Source organism: Panonychus citri, unplaced genomic scaffold, assembly GCF_014898815.1.
Source record: "Panonychus citri isolate SS breed McGregor unplaced genomic scaffold, ASM1489881v1 Contig00138, whole genome shotgun sequence".
Taxonomy (NCBI): Eukaryota; Metazoa; Arthropoda; class Arachnida; order Trombidiformes; family Tetranychidae; genus Panonychus; species Panonychus citri.
This window is the reverse complement of record NW_026515543.1, coordinates 1,315,717-1,337,092: the sequence shown is the minus strand read 5'-3', so window position 1 is coordinate 1,337,092 and position 21,376 is coordinate 1,315,717. Positions and strand designations below refer to the sequence as shown.

At 33.5% G+C, this 21,376-nt stretch overlaps 8 protein-coding genes across 13 annotated transcripts; 6 read left to right on the top strand and 2 right to left on the bottom strand.

Annotated features, from left to right (window-relative positions):
- Window positions 1–13: 13 nt before the first annotated feature.
- Window positions 14–2,484, top strand: LOC128393329 (CDK5RAP1-like protein). The gene is made up of 4 exons (XM_053353489.1): window positions 14–858; window positions 954–1,625; window positions 1,693–1,856; window positions 1,937–2,484. Exons 1-4 carry the CDS (start codon window positions 228–230, stop codon window positions 2,315–2,317), a joined length of 1,848 nt encoding a protein of 615 aa, XP_053209464.1. The 5' UTR covers window positions 14–227; the 3' UTR covers window positions 2,318–2,484.
- A 115-nt stretch (window positions 2,485–2,599) lies between these two features.
- LOC128393336 (protein lifeguard 1-like) lies at window positions 2,600–3,330 on the top strand. Its single transcript, XM_053353499.1, has one exon. The coding sequence runs from the start codon at window positions 2,614–2,616 to the stop codon at window positions 3,325–3,327; it is 714 nt and encodes a 237-aa protein (XP_053209474.1). The 5' UTR covers window positions 2,600–2,613; the 3' UTR covers window positions 3,328–3,330.
- LOC128393334 (ATP synthase mitochondrial F1 complex assembly factor 1-like) lies at window positions 3,324–4,750 on the bottom strand. Its single transcript, XM_053353496.1, has 2 exons — window positions 4,260–4,750; window positions 3,324–4,168 (listed from the first exon to the last, which is right to left on the bottom strand). Exons 1-2 carry the CDS (start codon window positions 4,510–4,512, stop codon window positions 3,480–3,482), a joined length of 942 nt encoding a protein of 313 aa, XP_053209471.1. The 5' UTR covers window positions 4,513–4,750; the 3' UTR covers window positions 3,324–3,479.
- Window positions 4,751–4,880: 130 nt separating this feature from the next.
- On the top strand, window positions 4,881–8,508 carry LOC128393330 (nuclear receptor coactivator 5-like). 2 transcript variants are annotated; one of them, XM_053353490.1, is made up of 8 exons: window positions 4,881–5,087; window positions 5,507–5,656; window positions 5,754–5,893; window positions 5,967–6,169; window positions 6,296–6,377; window positions 6,453–6,572; window positions 6,641–6,723; window positions 6,802–8,508. In XM_053353490.1, the coding sequence occupies exons 3-8, from the start codon at window positions 5,757–5,759 to the stop codon at window positions 7,851–7,853; spliced, it is 1,677 nt and encodes a 558-aa protein (XP_053209465.1). In that variant the 5' UTR covers window positions 4,881–5,087; window positions 5,507–5,656; window positions 5,754–5,756; the 3' UTR covers window positions 7,854–8,508. The 2 variants fall into 2 exon arrangements, with proteins under 2 accessions (XP_053209465.1, XP_053209466.1); XM_053353491.1 differs by lacking the exon at window positions 5,507–5,656.
- Window positions 8,509–8,595: 87 nt separating this feature from the next.
- On the bottom strand, window positions 8,596–11,836 carry LOC128393335 (F-actin-capping protein subunit beta-like). Of its 2 annotated transcripts, none has more exons than XM_053353497.1 (7): window positions 11,681–11,836; window positions 11,034–11,555; window positions 10,439–10,525; window positions 10,179–10,300; window positions 9,587–9,851; window positions 9,304–9,486; window positions 8,596–9,209 (listed from the first exon to the last, which is right to left on the bottom strand). In XM_053353497.1, exons 2-7 carry the CDS (start codon window positions 11,043–11,045, stop codon window positions 9,030–9,032), a joined length of 849 nt encoding a protein of 282 aa, XP_053209472.1. In that variant the 5' UTR covers window positions 11,046–11,555; window positions 11,681–11,836; the 3' UTR covers window positions 8,596–9,029. The 2 variants fall into 2 exon arrangements, with proteins under 2 accessions (XP_053209472.1, XP_053209473.1); XM_053353498.1 differs by having other exon boundaries at window positions 11,034–11,547; window positions 11,681–11,804.
- Window positions 11,837–12,013: 177 nt separating this feature from the next.
- Window positions 12,014–18,763, top strand: LOC128393326 (uncharacterized). 4 transcript variants are annotated; one of them, XM_053353484.1, is made up of 4 exons: window positions 12,014–12,517; window positions 13,583–14,239; window positions 14,324–16,760; window positions 16,840–18,763. In XM_053353484.1, exons 2-4 carry the CDS (start codon window positions 13,637–13,639, stop codon window positions 18,309–18,311), a joined length of 4,512 nt encoding a protein of 1,503 aa, XP_053209459.1. In that variant the 5' UTR covers window positions 12,014–12,517; window positions 13,583–13,636; the 3' UTR covers window positions 18,312–18,763. The 4 variants fall into 4 exon arrangements, with proteins under 4 accessions (XP_053209459.1, XP_053209456.1, XP_053209458.1 ...); XM_053353481.1 differs by having other exon boundaries at window positions 13,583–16,760; XM_053353483.1 differs by lacking the exon at window positions 12,014–12,517 and adding an exon at window positions 13,076–13,290 and having other exon boundaries at window positions 13,583–16,760.
- On the top strand, window positions 13,068–13,600 carry LOC128393506 (U6 snRNA-associated Sm-like protein LSm2). The gene is made up of 2 exons (XM_053353689.1): window positions 13,068–13,484; window positions 13,583–13,600. The coding sequence occupies exons 1-2, from the start codon at window positions 13,068–13,070 to the stop codon at window positions 13,598–13,600; spliced, it is 435 nt and encodes a 144-aa protein (XP_053209664.1).
- A 560-nt stretch (window positions 18,764–19,323) lies between the features above and the next one.
- Window positions 19,324–21,343, top strand: LOC128393331 (protein tumorous imaginal discs, mitochondrial-like). The gene is made up of 3 exons (XM_053353492.1): window positions 19,324–20,286; window positions 20,375–20,894; window positions 21,044–21,343. The coding sequence occupies exons 1-3, from the start codon at window positions 19,665–19,667 to the stop codon at window positions 21,132–21,134; spliced, it is 1,233 nt and encodes a 410-aa protein (XP_053209467.1). The 5' UTR covers window positions 19,324–19,664; the 3' UTR covers window positions 21,135–21,343.
- The last annotated feature ends 33 nt before the right edge of the window (window positions 21,344–21,376 follow it).

Sequence of the window (21,376 nt, the reverse complement as noted above, 5' to 3'; positions counted from 1 at the left end):
GTTTTAATTGTTAATTTTTATTGGTCATCCCATAGTTTAACAAGTGGAGAATCGTTTGAAATGTTAATTGTAACTTAGTTTTCTTTAATTACTTGTATAATTTTAAGGAATTTCTTTTGGTTGTTTTGGTGATTTCTCACTTTCCTTTGTTGATGGAATGAATTTTTTTTTCTATCTCTTTGATTGACTTATTCTAATTGTAATCTTTGTTTTCCAATTGTATTGAGATGACAATTTATTCATTATGTCGATCTTTTTTTCACCTTAATCGTATTTCTTTGGTTAAAAGGATTGGAGTTTCATCTTTCTCTTCTGGTTCAATTTCTATCTCCTCAGGGATTGAAAAGTCTAGTTCAGTTTCATCGAGTCAATTAACTGTTGATGATAAATTGTCACAGTTTAAAGAAAGAGTTAAAAGTGGCCCTAATTTTGATAGATTTTTCTATGATCCAGATTTGGTTAAAAAGGAGATTAATATTAATCCTGATGAACCTTTCATTGCCAAAAGAAATGAACCCGTTCCCTATTTAGATGATAAATATTTAGACGGAGGCGGTAAAAAGGTTTACATAGAAACCTATGGATGCCAAATGAATACCAATGATACTCAAGTGGCCTCGAAGATATTAAGTGAACACAATTACCAAATAATTGATAATATTGAAAACGCTGAGATTGTTTTCCTAATGACCTGTGCTATTCGTGATGGTGCTGAACGTAAAATTTGGTCTCGATTGAATGAACTGAGAAGATTGAAAAGTCCCTCATTAATCAAACAAATCGGAGTAATTGGTTGTATGGCCGAACGATTGAAAACTAAATTAATAGAGAAAAATTCATGTGTAGATATTGTTGCAGGTAAATTATTGCCCAAACTCAATGAAAACAAACTTTCGATACAAGTACAATATCATTTTAATCATAATTATCTAAATTTTGTCTTCTATTCAAAGGTCCAGATAATTATAGAGATTTACCTAAATTGTTAGCAATTAACAACATCACAAGGAAGAATGCTGTTAATGTGATACTTTCATTTGATGAAACCTATGGAGATGTGATGCCGGTGATAATGGTTGGTGAAAATGAAAAGATCCAAGTAAACAATTGGCAACAATTTAGATATGGTGAAGCTCAACAAGCCTTTGTATCCATAATGAGAGGATGTAATAATATGTGCAGCTATTGTATTGTACCATTTACCCGAGGAAAAGAGCGAAGTCGACCCATAGAATCAATTTTAGATGAGATTCGACTTTTATCAAAAGCCGGAATTAAAGAGGTCACTCTTTTAGGACAAAATGTTAACAGTTATCGTGATAAAAGTGGAGAATCAGAAATTTTCGAGTCAAATTCTTACATAACTGCTCCCGGTTTCAAGACAATTTATAAACCACCTCAAGGGGGATTAACATTCGACTTTCTTTTGGACAAAGTGGCCGCTATTGACCCTGAAATGAGGATACGATTCACTTCACCTCATCCCAAAGATTTTCCTGAACAAGTGATTAATGTAATCAAAAAGTATCCAAACATTTGTAATACAATTCATCTTCCAGCTCAAAGTGGTGATAACTTAATTCTTGATAAAATGAGACGAGGATACACCAAACAAACGTATCTAGGTAAGTATCTCATTAAGCTATTACTAATTGAAATAACTAATTGTTTCTCTTGATTTGATTACCTTAGATTTGGTTGGTAAAATTAAACAATTAATTCCTGACGTTGCTTTAACCAGTGATTTTATCTGTGGTTTTTGTGATGAAACTGAGGAGGCTCATCAGGAGACATTGGATCTGATTGAAAAAGTTGCTTATCAATTCATTTACGTGTTTGCATACAGTTTAAGAGAGGTAAGAGTTAATTGTTGAGTTGATTTTGTAAATTTGTTCTAATCCGATTTTTTTATTCTCTTTCAAATTTACTCAACTAGAAAACTCATGCTCATTATCACCTTAAAGACAACGTACCTTACGATGTGAAAACCCGCCGAGTAGATGAAGTAAACGATCTGTTTAGAAGAATTTCTCTTAAATTAAATCAATCGAAAAAAGGTTCCCAACAATTAGTTCTTGTCGAAGGGAACAGTTCAAGATCAGTCGATGATTTGGTTGGAAGGACAGATAATAATTTACGAACAATTTTTAACAATCAAGAGATTCCAATCAGTGGATTAACTGGTGATACTAAAAGAAAACCAATACCGGGAGATTACGTTTGTGTGGAAATAGAAGATGCAAACAATCAATCACTTTTCGCAAAACCATTATACATAACGAAATTAGTTGATTTCTATTCTAAATTAAATCAATAATTATAACAAAGAAATCAAAAAGAAAACTTATTCAATTGTAATGCAGCATTTTCATGTGAACTAAGGATTGTGATTCTTAATGTTATAATAATCCTCTTTCAAATAAGAACGAGAGAATTGATTAAACCCTTGATTGGATTTTGATTGTTACAGTTAGACAGCTAAGAGATTATAAAGAAGACTAAACTTATCCTTTAATCATCAACACAATTGTAAAGTTAATCATTGGTCTAGTTGATTCATTGATTTGAATAACTTTATTTCTCTCCTTAATCAGTTAATTGTTCTTAGTGAAAATGGATTCCGAGAATCAAATGGAAGCTGGTATTCAACCGGAAGCTCAATTCAACGTATTCAGCGATAAACTAATTCGACTGAAATTTATTCGTAAAGTTTATGGAATTGTGTGTATACAATTAATGGTCACTTTGGGATTCGTTTTGGCCTTCAATTTATCACCGGAACTTGGATATTTAGCTGCCGAACCGGGCTTAGGTATTGTCGCGGTCATTGTTTCCTTGGCTTCCTTGATCACCTTGGCCTGTTGTGGGGCCGCTCGGAGCTTTCCCTGTAATATAATTTGTCTCGGTATATTCACTTTATCCGAATCAATTTCGGTCGCATTCATTACCGTGTCTTCCTCAAGCGAAGTCCTGATTTACGCCATAATTGTCACGACGATCGTTGTTGTCTCATTGACCTTATTTGCCTTTCAAACTAAGATCGACTTCACGGTTTGCAATGGAATCTTATTCATCTTTTTGATTATTTTACTGGTATTTGGTATTCTGGCGGTTTTCATACGGAACAAAATTTTCCATCTTCTCTATGCTTGTGGTGGAGCATTAATATTTTCACTCTATTTGATTATCGACACTCAAATGATCGTCGGTGGTAACCGAAAGCATCAATTTTCACCCGAAGATTATGTTCTAGCTGCGATTACTTTGTATCTCGACATAATTAATCTTTTCATTTTCATTTTACGGATTTTAAATTCTAATAATTAACAAACAATGGATCATTTTATATCTATTGTTATAACATTTTGATTTCATTTACAAGAAAATCAAGTCAATTGATTAAATTGTAATTGAGAGTTTTTGTTTGTACAATTCAATTTCATGCGAAATGATAATCACGATTAAATTGTCTTCTGCTGTCATAATAATCCCTTTTCAAATTGATCGATGACTTCGTTGTAATCAAATGTTGAAGGATCTTTGTTGAATTTATGGAGAAGAAGATTTTTGGTTAAATCGTTAGCGCCGTAAAAAATTTGAACCTGGTTAGCTAAACATTGAGCTTCTATCGAATTTAGAATCTTATCATCATAATAACCTTCCATCAGAACGATTCCTTTTTCCTCGCTGATTTCGGGATAATGTCTTAAAGTCATTGCAACTGGAGCGTTTTCTTGGTGTGCATGGTAAGAAATCAGTGATGTAAAGTGAATCTGATGGTAATTAAATTGTCCCAAGAAGATTTGATAGCCACTTGAGTCCGTTTGTGAGTCTCCACAATTGATTGTTTCCGTTTTGGGAACGGGAAAGATGAAGGTCGGATATTTGCGACCCTGTTCATAGATTATCTTGTATTTTTCACCAGGAATTACAGCAAAGATACATTGAGATTTAACTTTATGATATTCACTCCAAACTTGACTAATCCCATCAGAGTCTAACTTTAATAACATCTCGATATTAACCAAATCTTTTAAGGTTCGATTTCCAGGGAATCCACCGATCTTAGGTCCAGATTCTTTCGAGTCTTCAGTCTTCTTCACCTTGGTCTTGATTCTCTGTGATTCCGGTATAGTGTTTAAAGATTTAATCTCTTTCAAATTCTCTTCTATAAAAAACAAATAAGATTAAAAAAGCGATTACATTGTATATTAATTTTGATTACATTCTTAAAGAAATTTAAAAATATTAATAGTTACCTATTTTCTCAGCTATTCTGATTCCTTCTTTATCAACAGCTTTCTTAATTTGCTCGGAATATTTCCCATAGAAAGGATTTGATTCAATTCCTTGATCATTTTTAATTGTTGCCATTTTGTTTTCAGATGAACATGTAACATCATCTTTTAACCCTCTGAACAATTTTTCTTGTAAACTCCAAGAAAACGGTAAAGAGAAGACATTTTTTCTAATCTCTTTCTTAATTAAATTGGGCAACATCATTTTTAACATAATTAGAATTAAAAAAAAGAGAAAACCAAAATCAAAACAAACAGTCAAGATGAAAATTAAAACAAAAAGGTTACAAGTTTAAAGTCACAAATACAGAAACAAACAGTAGATTAAACAATTGATGTTCATTAACAGTTTCTAAATTCACTCGGTTAACTATGTGAATTGTAAAACAATTACAAGAATTTCGATGATAAAACAAAACAAAATTAACCCCGAGGGAGGAATTACAATCAACTGATTGAGACGATTTTCAATTTTTCTCCAATTCTATTGGCTATTGATCGAGCATTTGATCGGTGAAAAAAAGTCTATTCTCAGAGAAGTTTTTTCTTCTCTAATTTTTTCTCAATCGCTTTTCGGTTTGTTTACATTCACAATTTGGTTTCATTATTAATTATGTTACTGTAATTAGAATTGTTTCCATTTATTTTAGTCTAATTAGATTAGCTGTAGACTAATTCGTTTCTCTTGGAATTGATTGTATTCTAAACCTTATTGGAAATTCATCTGAACCTATTGGTCTTCATTTCTTAACCTTCTTATTTTTGGTTTCGCCAATTTTTACACTTCAGGTAAGATCAATGTTTTGTCTTCTCTTTCATTGTGTTAATTTAAATTGCGATTTAAAGTTAATTTAGTTTATCGTGTGTGTTGGTGATGACATTTTCTTTGAGGCTTCTTGTTTCTCTTGTTGTTTTCAATTAGACGAGAGATTGAAAGAAACCGAGAGAAACCGAGAGAAAGAAAAAGAGAGAGAGAGAGAGTGAGAGAAATGAAGAAAAGAGAATGGATTTTATTTGAATCTATTTTGCTTTCGCTTTTTAATTGTGTAACATGTTAATGATTCGATGATGATGTGATAATTGCTACTCTTTTCTAATTCTATGATTGATTTTGATATTTTGTTCTGTTTGTTTGTTCATCTGTTTGACTAATGAGTCGATTTTATAATTATTTAAATTGTTTGTTATCAATTTTCATTCTTATACAGAGCCTCATTTCCATCAATAATCATTTGGTTTTACAAATGACCATTCAGCTGATTTAAGATCAATCCTTTTGAGTATTTTTTTCATTTTGTATAAATTTTTTAATATTTTCTGTTTTTCTAAATCAATTTTTTAATTTATCAGACCTACTGGTGAGTCTGTTTATTTAATCAAGTTGTTAAATATGAAAATCTCTTTAAACTAACCATATGAATGTTGTTTATTTTTTTTTCTTGTTTCTTTATTTAGATTATGGGAAAATCAGTCGGAAGGAGTCGAGGCAGAAGCCGAAGTCCACCAGGTCGAGGACCATACGGTAGACCCTCTAGATTTGGTAGTGGCTCTCGATCTCCCACAAGAGGACGATTTGATGGACCACGACAATCAAGGTTCGCTTTGTTCATTTTAAATTCTTCCAATTTCATACTTTATCTAATCTCTTTATCCATTGCATTTATATAGATTTGACAGTCCCTCAAGATTTGATGGACCACCACATGGTCGTTTCGATGGACCTCCATCAAGATTTGACGGCCCTATGATGCCAGGTCGATTTGACGGACCACCTCATGGTAGATTTGATGGACCTCCAAAGTCACGATTCGATGGACCACCACAATCACGTTTTGATGGACCACCTCCTCCATTTGACCTACCTGGACCAGGTAATTAAAAATCCCTGAAACAGTATTGACCAATTTTCACAAAGAAAATCATTTCTATTCATTTGGAATCGTTTCCAATATCAATTTTATTAATCCAATTTCACTTTTACTCCATTTCATCCTTAGGATTAGAAGTTCCACCTCCACCACCTTTACCAGAAGGACCAGGAAATGATATCGAGATTATTGTCGTCAATAGAGAGCAATGGTTAGTAGATCAGTTCTTACTTTTGAATTAATATTGAAACAAATAAAAAATGAAACATTTTCCCTCTTTATTTAGGCGCTACGCTGAAATGATCGAGAAAAGATTGAAAGAGGAAACTCCAGTCAAGTTTATTGATTTACTTTTTCTTCATTCTCCGCAACACATTTCAATGACTCTGAGCGATCTTTTTGAAAGGTAATTAACAAAGAAAATATAAACCAACTAATATATCCGATTAACCAATAATATTATTCACCTCGTAGACGAACTCTTTATGCGATCGTAGTTACACCCGCCAATGAAGAAAAAAGATCCTGCACATTACACGTTCTTCACAATCAAGAGGGTAATTCAAATATTCAAAGTTTTTTTCTATTCTCATTCTCATGCATAATTTTTATTCTTTTTTGTTAAAAATTTTCAGAGCATCGTAATATTCCCATTGAAGAAGCTTTACCATTGATTTCACGAGATTTCGCCGCTTACACCGGACAACCAGCAGCTCCGCCGATGGGTGAAAACTATCGTGAACCCTTTGAGGTGCCAAAACAATCTGAAGTTCCCAATTACAGTAGTGTTACTGGTTCGATACCATTGTTTCCAGCAGCAGCGGCAGTAGTGGCCACTTCCAATTCCTCATCCAATGGCTCCAATTTAAACAAAAATCAAACTAATATTCCACCAACAAAAACTACCAGTTCGGGAGCTACTTCTGATAAACGGCTCCCTGATGATATTGCTTCTCTTTTACGAATTATTCTTAGTGAAGGAGGTATACAATTTTTAAGCCTTCCCCAGATTGACTCCATCATTGATTATTTCAAACGTGAACGAGATCGGTTAACCTCTTCTGCACCTTCAACAACGCGACGTGTTAACCCCACATCATCGGGATCAGATTATCAATCTGCCACCGGGGTTTCGGGCTATTCTTCAACAGCAACATCTTCAACCACTATTGGGTCAACTTTACACTCTACTGATCCAAATAAATTGTTAGAAAATCCTCAGGTTAAAGCAGCTCTTAACTCATTACTTCAAATTGGAGCCATTTCAAGTGGCTCAGGTAGTAATGTTATCTCAGGTGTTTCTGCCTCAGGTACCGGTAATTTAACCGGTGGGATTTCAACAAGCTCATATTCAACAAGTAACTCATATAATACACCATCTTATCTGAGTACCTCATCTTCAAATACTGTTTCCCAACCCTCATCCTCTATGCCCATTCATTTTCCCAATTCAACACAACCCGTTTCATCCTACCAACAACCTTCATTATTACCCTCAACCGGATCAGTAAATCAACAACAACAACAACAGCAACAGCAACAACAACAACCTCGTAGGCATCCGCTCATGGGTACAGAATTATCTGGACCAATGGGAGCCTCAGGTTACTCTTCCTACGGGATGAGAAATAATATTAACTCCAATATTCCAAGTAATCGTGGTTATTCAACAGGGTCGCGATTCTAATAATCATGATTCTAAATGATGTTGAACGAGTGGAGTAAATTGTTGAAAGAAAACAATTTTCAACTGTGAAGGGGAAGTAACATTGAAATAGTCAAACATCATCATCATCATCATCATCATCGTATTGAAACAAAACGAGAAAACCATATTTGGAAAAATAATATAAATTGATTTACATCCTGATCTACATTTAATTTTTATCTCTCTTTCTCTCTGAATTTAATCATTTACTCATTTTGATTTTTTCATCATCGGCTTCAAAATGAGAGAGGAAAAAGAAATAGCCGATGCAAGGAAAACCCAAAGAAGATGAGGATGAGAGAGAGAGAGAGAGAAGGGAAAAATGATCAGAATGAAAAAGACTGAATGATGTAAGAGATATGGATTATTCCCTCGATAAATCTTCTATTTCTGATCTGGATTATGTTCTATTCTTGGTTTCATCTTCTATTACTTACGAAAACAAGTTGAATCAACTTAATCAGTTGTGAGAATATTTTTTACCACAATTACCAACAAAGCATGAGAATTAATCAACTTTTTGACCTTTTTTTTCTTGGCGACTGCAAAGGTCCATTTAACAATCATTGGAGTTTAATTGTAGTACAAAATCATTACTATCGAATAAAATTAATCACCATTAATTCATCATTTATCATCCATAAATGATTGTTCATCTTAATCATTTGGTGTTTCTCATTGTTGAGTAACACTTTTTCCTGTGAATTTATCTTGTTCACTGTTTAATGTGTAATAACATATTTATTAATATTAAGCAATTAATCAATTGTTTGCTTCAAAGTGTTGATATTATGTTTTAACACTATTTTTTGTTTTGTTTCGTATCTCTGAATATGCATATGAATGTATGTGTATTTATATAAGTTGATTGTTTGGTTAATTTTTGATTCTTTCCTTTTTTTTACTTTGTCTTTTTCATCAAAAATGAAACATTGGGAAATTTAATTGTATCGATATGATTTAAATTAGTCGATTTGCTCCCATTTTTGTTTCTTTCTATGATTCCTTCTGGATTTTGCTCACTTTTTTTTTCATTGTTTCGTTTTGATGCTCATCAATTAGAAGTAAAAATTATTACAATAAATTTTTGAAGAAGTTGATGTTTTTGTTGGAAAAAAATTGATAACAAAACAAGCACATTAATGTTTTGTTACATCAAACGGAGGAATCGTTTTTGGCCTGACGTTTCTGTAATGCTTGAGCCAAATCGATTCTAAGAGCATCTTGTTGCTTTTGATCGGATAAAGAATTGACTGATCTAAGGCCATTAACGATACTATTGGTTTTACCAAAGTAGATCTCATTGAGAGTATTCCGAATCTTATTTTCCATATCCTAAAGAGATGTAAACAGTGAAAATGGAAAATATTGATTAGCTATTGGCGATACAGTAAAGGTTCAATTGTTACAAGTTTAATCTTTCATTTACCTCAACCATTCCTCCAATATTGGCTATGTGTGGATTTGCATCATTAACGGTAAAATCCTTTGTTGACTGGCGAGTTAAGCTTCCACCAAGATTCATTGTTCCTGATCCTTGTTTGGTGGTTTGTAGCCACAACATTACAGTTGATGTTAACTTATAATGGGCATTTCTACCTCCAGATTTTTCCTAATTTCGCACAATTTAAAAAACAAAGATAAAAGGAAAGTCACATAATTAAAATGATTGTTGATAAGGACAATTTAGCAGTTGATTGTTTGATTTGTACCTGGACTTCAAAAACATGTATTGAATCCCAACAACCTTTAATTTTATTGGATCCATTGCCACTCTTTTTAATCAAAATTACACCCGCAAACCCTTGGAAACCAGGGTCTAAATCCCAAAGGTACACGGAGGATATGCCACCTTCATAATACATTTCTCGGTATTGAGCAAAAGCTGAATTAGCATCGATTTCTATTTGTCTTAACCTCTCTGAAGGCACGGTTCCATCTTCCAATTCAGGCTCATAACTATTACTCCAAGGAGATCTGTTGATATAAATAATGAAAAAGAAGATAAATTATAGTAAAAACAAAGGTGACGAAAGAATCAAGTGATTAAGATTAAGAGTGAACTGTTTTTTTCTCTCAAAAAATAATAGAGACATTGCAATTGTTACTGGTGTTGTTGATCATTAATTAGATTTCAATTAGCAACATAAATTTACCATAGATGGTAAAAAATGTAACTATAATAACATTTAAAGGGCCGACTATTTCAATTAGAAGTCTTTTTTAGATTGATGGATTTGGATCGACTGTTAAATAAGGTAAGATAATCTTTGTAACAGGTTATAATTGTAATTTAACACCAACCTGTAAGAATCACCATCACGATTGTAATCACAAATAAGATAATCCTTTCCAGAGATCTTGTCTCGAGCAATTTTGAGAGGTTGATCGACTGATGACAACAAATCCTCACATAAGCTCGGAACCTAAAAAAGAAGAACAGTAAATTAATAAAATTAAAAAGTAAATGACGTTAAAGTAATTAACTGATCTTTCACTAGAGGCAGTTTGAAAAAAAGAGAAGAGCAAATTGAAAGTAAATATTGAGGCTTAAATAAACTTACGAGATCAATTAGATCACAAAGATTTTTCTCAATTTGTTGAGGTGGAAGGCGACGCATAAGGTCAAGTGCATGGTCAAGTTGATCACTCTGAGGTTTGAACATGATTTGTGAATTTGAGAAGGAACAATTTAAAGACCAAAACACAAATGAACCAGATAATTGAATGGATTAGATTGAACAGATTCAATGGTGAATAAATAGGAAAATGATGTTGATGTAAAGGGTGAAAAAGCAGCGATACCAAGTCAAGTTCCCAAGTAAATGGAATCCATAGTTGTGACCAAAGAGAGATTAACGTTTCCCGGGCCAGAAGAATATGAGAAAAAAAGAAAAGAAAAGAGACGATTAGACAGGAAATAGAAGACACAATAAGAATGAGATATGATAACAAAACGAATGATTGATGAAAAAAGAAGTAAGAAAACACCATTGACAATGATATTCCATTTGAAAAGCAGAAAGAAGAGAGAGAGAGAGAGAGAAAGAAAAGAAAGAAAATATATAAGAGAGAAAATAAGGGAAATAGAAAAAAAGAAAGAGAGAAATAAAATGATGGGCGAAACAAATCAACCCCAGAGAGAAATTGCCAACTTACCATATTAGACATTTGAGGAAGATGATAGCGAACAATTTCAATTTGGTGAGAGGAAAAAAAATTGATTTAAATGGTAACAATCAAAGGGAGAAGGAGAAGAAAAAAGAAAACAGAAAAAAAGAAAACAAAATGATAAACAGAAGAAAAAAAATAAGGTGCAGCAAGTGAACAACGAAAATATAATGACACCTCTTGTCCAAGCACCGCCCTTGTTTCAATGGAATCACTTGTTAGCCATTAATGAGATGATTATCTAATGATGGGAGAATTATTTTCTATCGTTAGAATGGTTTGATAGATTCTCCAATTAAAATGGTCACCGGTAGAAGATTAATTAGTAATTAATTGGAACACAAAATATTAGAGTTACTTGTTAATCCAAATGGTAACACAAACACTTAACCGGAACAAAGATAAAACCTTTTTGTTGTTTTCTTTTTATGAACAAATCACAATCAACGGTTTCGGTTTTTATTATTTTCTATCGATAATTAGACAGGTAGATAGATAATTACTTAGTTTCTAGAGGAAAAAAAAAGAAAAAAGAAAAAATCAATTAAAATGATTAAAAGAAAAGTGAAAAATATTGGAAAAATAATTTTCGTTAATCAGAAAAATCAAATTTTTCTCCAATCATATTTACTAACCTTCTTGTAGATCACAATTAAAACTAATTCTCTTCAAATTACCGACAATCGATATTCTATCAGATTCACACGCACGGTACTTAATCTCTCTCTCTGTTCTCTCTAATTACACTAAATTAATAGTTGATCAATTAGGAACAATTAATCTGCGCATTTATGAATAGAAGAACAAAAAATCTCAACAATCAAAGAAAAAAAAAATTCCCATCAAATTCAAATTCACCGCGAAAATTCTAAACTCCACCCATTTGGCTGAGATTTTTTTCGAAAAGAACAAAAAACCAGTGCCATCTACCGAGCAGCCGGTGGAAACTAATCCGAACCAAAAAATTCTCATCAGAGAAAAAAATTAACAAACATTTTTCCAACCAAAGAAAACCAAATTGTAACCTTTAATTGATCACTTTTAAGAAAATCAATTAACAATCCAAATTGCTCATTTTCCATTACACTTAATTAGTAAGTTAACCTCTAGGAAAAGAAAATTGTATCCATTTGTTTTTTCTGTGTTTCCAAAATTCTCCATCCAATCAAAGTTACCGCTTTTCTCTTTTCTTCTGTTCTAATCCCGCCCTTTTTTCGTACAGTTGTTAACACGCTTTATGGCCTTGGGTGTGTCCTATAATTTTCTCTTCTACCAAGGCTTAAATAGCCATTTTCTTGCTTCTAATTTTGATTTGTTTTGTTTTTTTATTTTCTATTGAAAAAAATTGTTTTTCTTTATTGTAATTAATTGTTTGTCCATTTAATTGGTAATTCGATAAACACGGTGATTGAAGGATTAAAGAAAAAGGAGTGACACTGTCAGAGCACAATTTACTCTTTACTCTATGTTGGGTAAGATATAAATGCTTTTTTCTCCGATAAAAATTGTTTCTTTTTTCTATCCGATATTATAAACAAAACAATTACCTCGAATCTCTTTCGTCTCTTTCTTTTTTCTGTATTTTCTCTTTCTATAACTCCCTCTCTTTTTTTCTACTGCTTTGTCTTCATTATTTTACTCACTCTTTCGCTCTCTTTCTCTCTGTGTAGTTTTTCTTTCTTTTTTCTCTCTCTCTTACACTGTCTCTTTCTCTTTATTTTCAGTTGATTTGTGTTGATTTTTTTTCATCCCCTTCTTCAGTAGTTATACTCTGGTTTTCTTTTTTTTTTGAATCGTCTTTTGATTTTTTTCTTTTATTCAATTTGATTGTCTGTGAATCTATTACCTTTACATTAGTTTTCTTTTTCATTATTGTGATTTTTCCTCTTACCTTTTCTATCTTGTGTTCATCTAATAGATGAGCATTTAGAGGCTTAGGTTTTTGTTTGCCTTTTCTCTTTGGGTTTTGCTCATTTCCACGTCTCCCTTATGACTCTCTCTATCTAATATTTTAATTGTTCAATGACAAGTTCAACATCATCAACAGTATTATTAACAACAGCAAAGGATCGTGCTCTCTCTGTGAAAACATTAATTTGTTTCCTACAAACTCTTATCGGACAGAAAACTTGGATTGAGCTTAAAAATGATTACCAATTATTGGGTACAGTTGATCAGGTTGATGCTTATATGAATGTTGAATTAAGTGATGTTTCTGTAAGAAAGCCGGTTAACCTGGTTAAAGGTGATTATCATCAATATAACCTTGATTATATGTTTATTAAGGGTACCCGAGTGAGATATGTTTCAGTTCCTGATGAGATTGATGTAATTGAAAATATAAATCAAGGGATTGAAAAGATTAGAAATCATCATACTAGACGTGTTACCTCCTCTACCAGAAGAGCTCCAAAAGCTGTTATTCACAAAGACAATTCTGTTGGTGTTTACTTTTCCCTATGTTGTAAATTCATTATTTCTCTTTTCACTAACTATCTTTTCTTTTCTTTTGTTCTCTTTATTCTTTCTACTTTTAGACACCCAATTCAAGTTGAGTTTATGATACACTAAAATTGATTCAATAAACAAAAATGCCATTAACAAGGAAACTGAGAAATGGATCCAGAGGAGGTGGTACACCAGTAGCTGTGGGAAGAATAAGTAGTGGTGCTAATAATCTTGGTAGTTCAAGTGCTGTCAAACCAAGAGGTACACCAGGAAGGCCACCACTTCGTGGTAGAAGATCTTTCCCTCGTTATACTCCTAGACCATCAGTTGGTGATTCCAATCAACCAGAGACTCCAACTGTTAAACGAGGACGTGGACGTCCACCTAAAGCAGTCAAAAAATCAGAAGATGAAACAAGTGGAGAAGAAGAAGAACTCGAAGATGATGGTTCAAAGGATGTTGATGAAAGTACCAAAAATGATGATGATAAAAACGATGACGAAAATGGTAAATCTGGCAGTGAGATAAGATTAAGAAGAAGAGATCGAATCAAAACTACTGCACGATATTCACCTGAGCTTGCTGAGCCAACACGAAGACCAAGAGGACGACCTAGTGGACATTCATCCTTCCCATCAACAGCAACCAGTTCAAGTAGATATATTACTCTTGACAGTGATGAAGATATCGATTTAGCTGGTAGTGTTAAAAGACGAAAGTTTGAACTTTCACCAAACAAGCGAGAGGTAAAATCTTACATTGTTGACGTTAAAAAAGATGAAGATAGTAATAAAATGGTTATCATGCTTCCTGATGGTACTACTTATAAGGTTGACGCATCTCCAAATGTCTATGGAGCTTCTAAAAGACCCACCAAATCAAATTCTCGCCGTGGTTCAGACTTGGAGCTAGATGAAGATTATGAGGACGATGGAGCTCTTGTTGATGAAGCCGACGAAGATTTTACACCTGCATTTATGCCTCGTCGTAAAAGACCTGCAAATCGTTTAGCATCCATGGTCAAATTGGAAAAGAGCGATGTGAGTTCTAAAATCCCGAAAGCCTCTGGTATAAGTTCAAAACCAATTGCTCGTGTTCGTGCCCCTGGAGAATCAACACCAGCACCGAAACTTGTATTCCAACCCAGAGTTTCTAATCCAACTGAGGGTTCAAAAATCACCAAAATAACTTCACCCAGTACAGCGGGTAAAGCAAAAGTTACATTCATTACAACACCTAAATCAGTTACTCTGACAGCAACCAGTACCTCTTTTAAACAACCACCTAAACGTAATTACGGTTCAGCAGCTAAATTTATTGATGAATTACCGGAGTTGAGTGAATGCACAGCAGAAGACAATGATCCCAATTTATCCAAGTTGCCAGATAAAATTTTGTTCATCAACTCCGATTTACCTCTTATCAATAGTCTGGCAACCGGTGAGGAGAAAAAGATTTACCTTTTCCGTCAAGTTATGTCTCCTGTTATGACCAATTATCCTTGTCTTCTTTGTCATGGAAACAAGTTTGTTTTCAAAGAGGAGAAAGATTTATCAATTCATTATTCTGTTTACCATGAGTTAACCATTGACCATTTTACAGCCAAATTTTCTGAAGACATAGTTTTTGTTTGCCTTCCTAAGTCAATTATCGTTCAAATTGAGGATGAAGATGGCTCAAATGTTATACTAAATGCACCATGTCAATACTGTGGAGAAGAAGTGAAACTAGTGACCATGGATGATATGAAAAATCATTATCTTGATTTTCACACGAAAGAAATAAAACTCATCGAACAAGAAGAGATACTGGGAATGCACAAGTTACTCTACTGTTCACAATGTGAAACCCAATCGAATGACTTTGTTACTCATCTAAACCATATGAAATCTGAACACAAATTGCATACTTATTTATGCAAATGTTGTGTTTTCACCACCCAAGATGCATCTCGCCTAAAAACCCATTTCCGAGCGAAACATATGATCAGTAACAACAGAATTCAAAATCTTCAATGTACCTATTGTAGTGGTCTCATTTATGGTATCGAAAGGATGAATAAGCACATTATGATTACTCATTGTGTTCAAACGGGAGCCAATGAATTTTCTTGTACTGCCTGTCTTCAACGTTGTGGTAAAGCAGATGAACTATTGGGTCATTCATATCGGTGTCCAGTTTTAACAACTGGATCAACACCGAAAGAAATTGAAGAAACCAATGTCAAAATTGAGCCCAAAGTTAAAGTTTCAACTAAATGTTTCCTTTGTGACAAAGTTTTCGAATCAGCTGAGATGTGTGATCTTCATCTTAACCATGTTCACACTAAATGGTCAGTTCGTAATGTGATCCATGATACTTTCCTCATGGTTAGCCATCCAAATGGTAAAACTGACCTAATGCCTTCTACATCAAGTGGAGAAGAAGTTTCATCTCTTAAATTGGTTGAATTACCACCGACACGAATTTTAGACGAAATTGGATGTAAAAAAAATTATGGACACTATTGTTTTAAATGTGAAAGTATCATCAAAATTTATCCTCTCTATTATCTTCACATGTCTAATGTTCATAAAATGGAAAAAGTTTTCGAATGTAAAATATCTTCATGCAAACAAACTTTTAAAAAGGCGAAAGGTCTTGAAGAGCACATGAAACAAACTAAACATCCACAAAAATCGGTCATTGAAGATCCATTAGGTGCTATTGCTTGTCATTTTTGTAACCTTTATTTTGTTGGTGATGATGAACTTCAAGAGCATCTACTTTCTGAAGATCATTATAAAAAAATCAACACACTGATGGACAAATCGGGAAATAAACCTGAACCTCGTAACTACAAGTGTAAAACTTGTCACACTTGGTTTGGTTTGGCTGATTCTTATATACACCATTTAGAGACAGAAAGTCATAAACATGGCTGTGTTTACTGTGGTCTTCATTTTGCTTTACCATCATCCCGAAGAACTCATATTCAAAGTCATCATTCCGAGAAATCGGATATTTGTGAAATTTGTAATGTTAAACAAGGCTCAAAGGAGAGACTCTTTGCTCATTTGGTGGAGCACAATATTGTCTTTGAGTGTAACAAGTGCATGAGAAAGTTTTACCAACGTGAACAGCTAAATGCTCATATGGAAACTCATGGTGAGTCTCGTGATTGTCCATGGGATGGATGTGAACGGAAAATAACACGTTCGAACTTGACAACTCATATAAGACAGCACAGAATCGAAAATGAATCTAAATGTAATATTTGTGGAAAAGGTAATGTTTTTAATCTCTTGTAATATGTTCCCCTCAACATTATCTAATTTTCGTTTTTTTTTCTTTTACATTTGGATAGGTTTCTCTTCAAGACAAGTTTTACAAACTCACATGGAAATTCATGCTAAAGCTGAGTCTAATGCGAAAGCGATTCTACAAGCTGTCCCCAATCACAATCAACAAAAAACAACTTCAGGATCATTATCCAGCTCTTCAACTCCCGGAACAACACTCATCAGTATAACAACACCACCTTCCAGTTTAACCTCCATTAAACAGCGATCTCCTTTAAAAGGACGAACTATCAAACCACCCAGCACAAATAAAGTAACAACTTTTACCACCAATCGTAACTCCAATGGCATTCCTACTGCTCTTAAAATAATGTGCTGTAGTTGTAATCAATCATTTAACTCACACAATGAGCTATCCAAACATAAATGTGTCGTACCCGTGGTCACCATTACTGGTACCAAGCCAAATTCAACTGAGATCCAATTAGATCCAGTGACTGTTAATAATATGCTCTCATCTCCCATTTTAATAACCCAAAGTGACAAATTTCAACTTCCATCATCTAACACTAGAGATGAAACAACTAGTGACAATTTGGAGGAGGATCCACAAAAATTAGTTTTGGATATTGCTGAGCAAGTGGCTCAATCAGTTCAAGAAGAGGAAGCTGAAAAATTGAAACAAAGACAGTTTAAAAAAGTAGAACAACTGCTACAACAATCTTCATCTACTACACCAACATCATCATCACTTACATCATCATCCTTATCATCATCTTCACATTTAAACTTAAAACCAACCGAAACAAAGAAACCCTCAAACTTGGGTTTAATTTCCAAACCAACGCCAGTCACTTCAACTGGATCATCTTCGGCTTCAGCCGCATCAATTACACCTACACTTGGTTCAATGCAATCGCGAGCCAGGAGGACATATTCATCATTAAAATCAACCTCAAGTCAATTAATAAATTCAACAAATTTAGGAGCAGAAAATCAAATTGGCGAGGTTAAAAAATCTCTCAAAAAAGACGAGCTCATCACAAGTAGTAATAAAAATAGTAATATTAATCTAAATGATAACAATAACACAGTCATGTTGGCTGACAGTAAACAAGATGTCGGATTTACCAGTAATATGATTGAAATACCACTAATTGAAGGAGAAAATGCTAATCCTGGAGATCAGTACATTATGCTTCAACAACCCGATGGGCAATATGTCCAAATATGTGTTCCCGAAGGAGTGGACATTGAAGAGGTTGTGAGAAGCCTTAACATAACCTTCTCCGAGAATCCTGAGGCAGCTTCAGCTGGTGAATTGACCTCTTCTACACTGACCACTGATCCTCTAGAGCAAAGTATGCAAGAAGTAACTGACCAAGGTGGTCAAATAGCTGAAGTTGAAGGAATGGATGACCAACAAGTAATATACTTACCAGTTAATGAAGACGGAACTTGTGCCGTTGATCAAGCAACTCTTGCCATGTTAACGGGCAATGGTGAAGTTCCAATAATTGTAACATCAGGCAATTAAGCAAAACACCATCAAGTCATCATTTCTCCATCAAAAAAAAACTTTATCCCCTCATCTTTTGTCCTCTTCTTTTTTTCACTTCTTATCAAAGAGAAAAATGGAAAACAAAAATCTATCCATTACCAAATTTATATACTTCCTCAGTTCATTCGTCAATATTGATGATCAATGGATCCACAATTATTATGAATAAGTCGCAGATGATTAACAACAATCAAAAGCCACAATGAATCCAAGCAACTTTACCCTTCACTTTTGCCCTCTCACCTTGTCTTCTATTCTTGCTCTTCCTTTCTCTTCTCATGGAAACAACAACAACAAAACCACTCTCCCTACTCTTTAGCTCATTATCTCTCAATATCACCTTGAAAAAAATAATTATATTAATAACCATTTATTGCATCAATTCAAAATTTTCATCATGTGTCATTTTTTGATTGGTGAACATGAAAGAAACAAGAAAAAAAATGGTCGAGAGTTGGTCAATAACAAAGGAGTAAAAATTAACTCCTTCAAAGTTTGTCTTCATTTCTCTCTCTCTCTCTCTCTCTCTCTCTCTCTCTCTCTCTCTCTCTCTCTCTCTCTCTTCCTTTCTCTCTCAATTGATCTTTCGATGAATCATAATAAATTCCTTCGACAATTAATCTCGTGAACTTTTGGAGACAATTAACTAACAATAACAACACAGCTAATGGTACAAATTATAAACGAAAACATTTTCTCAACTTATAAACAATTTTCATCAACATCAACACTCTAATTATTATATCTATAATTTACCTTAAAACATTAAATTACTAAAACAAAAATTGTGAGAGAATCGAGCATAAACAAAAATTTAATTAAATCGCTGTACACGAAAGGTTAACTGTCAACTTTTTTCGTTCAAATCACATTAATTAATCTTTTTTTCGGTCAACTTTTTTTCTCTCAAAAAGAATAACCAAAATTATCCACTAGATGGCGCCAACAGTATTCGAAACAAGATAAGTGTGGGGTTACATCATTGAAGATTTTGCAGAATTTAGTCAACGGCGTGTTTGATGGATCAACTTGCTTAGAATTTAACTCTTTTTCTAATTGTTGGTTAATTTAATTTGTGGTCAATTATCTCGAGGTCTTTGATGGCCTGATCAACTCAAGATTAACTTGGCTTGTTAAACAAGTGAAGTTTCCATTTGGTAAATTGGTATCAACTTGTGGTGTTTATCAAAAGGAGGAAGAGAGAATAGAATTTTTTTTTCTATTTGAATTTGATTAATTGTTGCTGATCGAGATTCATCTTGATTTTTTTTTGTTTAATATTTTATACTTGATTTTGCTGTTTGTTCACTTTCTCTAGATCTGGTTGAAATGCTTCGTGAAGGATTAAAACGCTCTGTTCGTTTATTAGATCCATTAATTCATCTTCATCGGTCACAATCATATGGTCAAGCAAATATTAACCTTCGTCTAATTAAATTGATCCATACTTCCAGCTCTTTGAGTGCTAAAAACTACTATGAGACACTTGGAGTGGCAAGAAACTCTAGTCAAAAGGACATAAAGAAAGCCTATTACCAATTGGCAAAAAAATATCATCCAGATTCTAATAAAGGTGATCCAGAATCAGCTAAGAAATTCCAAGAAGTCTCTGAGGCTTATGAGGTTTTATCCGATGAAACGAAAAGACGTGATTATGATGCATTTGGTTCTAAAGGTGCTAATAACTATACCGGTGGTGGAACATCAGGTTTTCAGGGATTCCATTCATCTATGAATCCTGAAGAATTGTTTAGAAAAATTTTCGGTGAATATGGTTACCAAAATTTCAACTCAAGAACCGGTGGTAATCAAGATTTTGAATTCGCCGAGACTGATTTCGGTTTTGGAGCTGCTCAAGAGGTTGTATTAAATATTACATTTAGAGAAGCGGCAAGAGGCTGCGATAAACAAGTGAAAATTAATATTTTAGATACTTGTCCTACCTGTTCAGGTAAGAGAGAAAAATTCAACATCGAAAATCAATTAAACACCTAATTCAACTCTTTTCTCTCTCTCTCCTTTTTACCACAACATAAAAGGATCTCGATGTACTGAAGGACATAAACCCGTTCGCTGTCCCTATTGTAATGGAACTGGAATGGAAACAATCAGCACCGGACCTTTTGTAATGAGATCAACTTGTCGTATGTGCCATGGTACAAGATTATACATCCAAAATCCGTGCACCAAATGTGAAGGTAAAGGAAGTACTCTTCAACGTCGCACCGTTGACATACCTGTTCCGGCGGGTGTTGAAGATGGTCAAACACTTAGAATGCAAGTTGGAAACAAAGAGCTATTCATTACATTTAAAGTAGCCAAAAGTGATTACTTTAAACGAGAAGGTGCCGATGTTCACACCGAGGCAACAATTAGCCTCTCCCAAGCTGTTCTCGGAGGTACAATTAGAATTGAAGGTGTTTATGAAGATTTAACAATTAAGGTTCCATCAGGTACCTCATCACATACTAGATTAAGATTAGCAGGTAAAGGATTAAAACGTATCAATAGTTATGGTACCGGTGATCATTATGTACATTTTAAGATTAAAATACCAACGTAAGTATCTAATTATCTATTAAATTTAATAATGTAGTAATTAACCATTTGCTTATTTTCACTTCTAATGATTTTGTTTATCTTTTTTTCCCCAAAATCATTCAAATTGATGGTATCAATGGAATCTCAATCAATCACAAACAATCAAGTAAATTATCTTCTAAACAACGAGAATTGATATTAGATTATGCAAAAACCGAGGACGATACACCAGGTTCAATTGAAGGCTTGGGAGCTTAATTAAAGATAAAATTTAGTTATTAGTTAATTGTTTGTTCATAAATATTAATACTTTCATTCAAGTGACTTCATATATAAAACCAATACATGAAATTGTATGTCGCCAATTTTTACAAAAACACAAATGTCAAATCATTAGCTAAATTAGCAACCAAAAAAAGATCAAAATTAAAACTACAACTAATAATAAGTTTATTATTAACATTTAATTGTTCAAATTAACTGACAATTAACGATTCTCG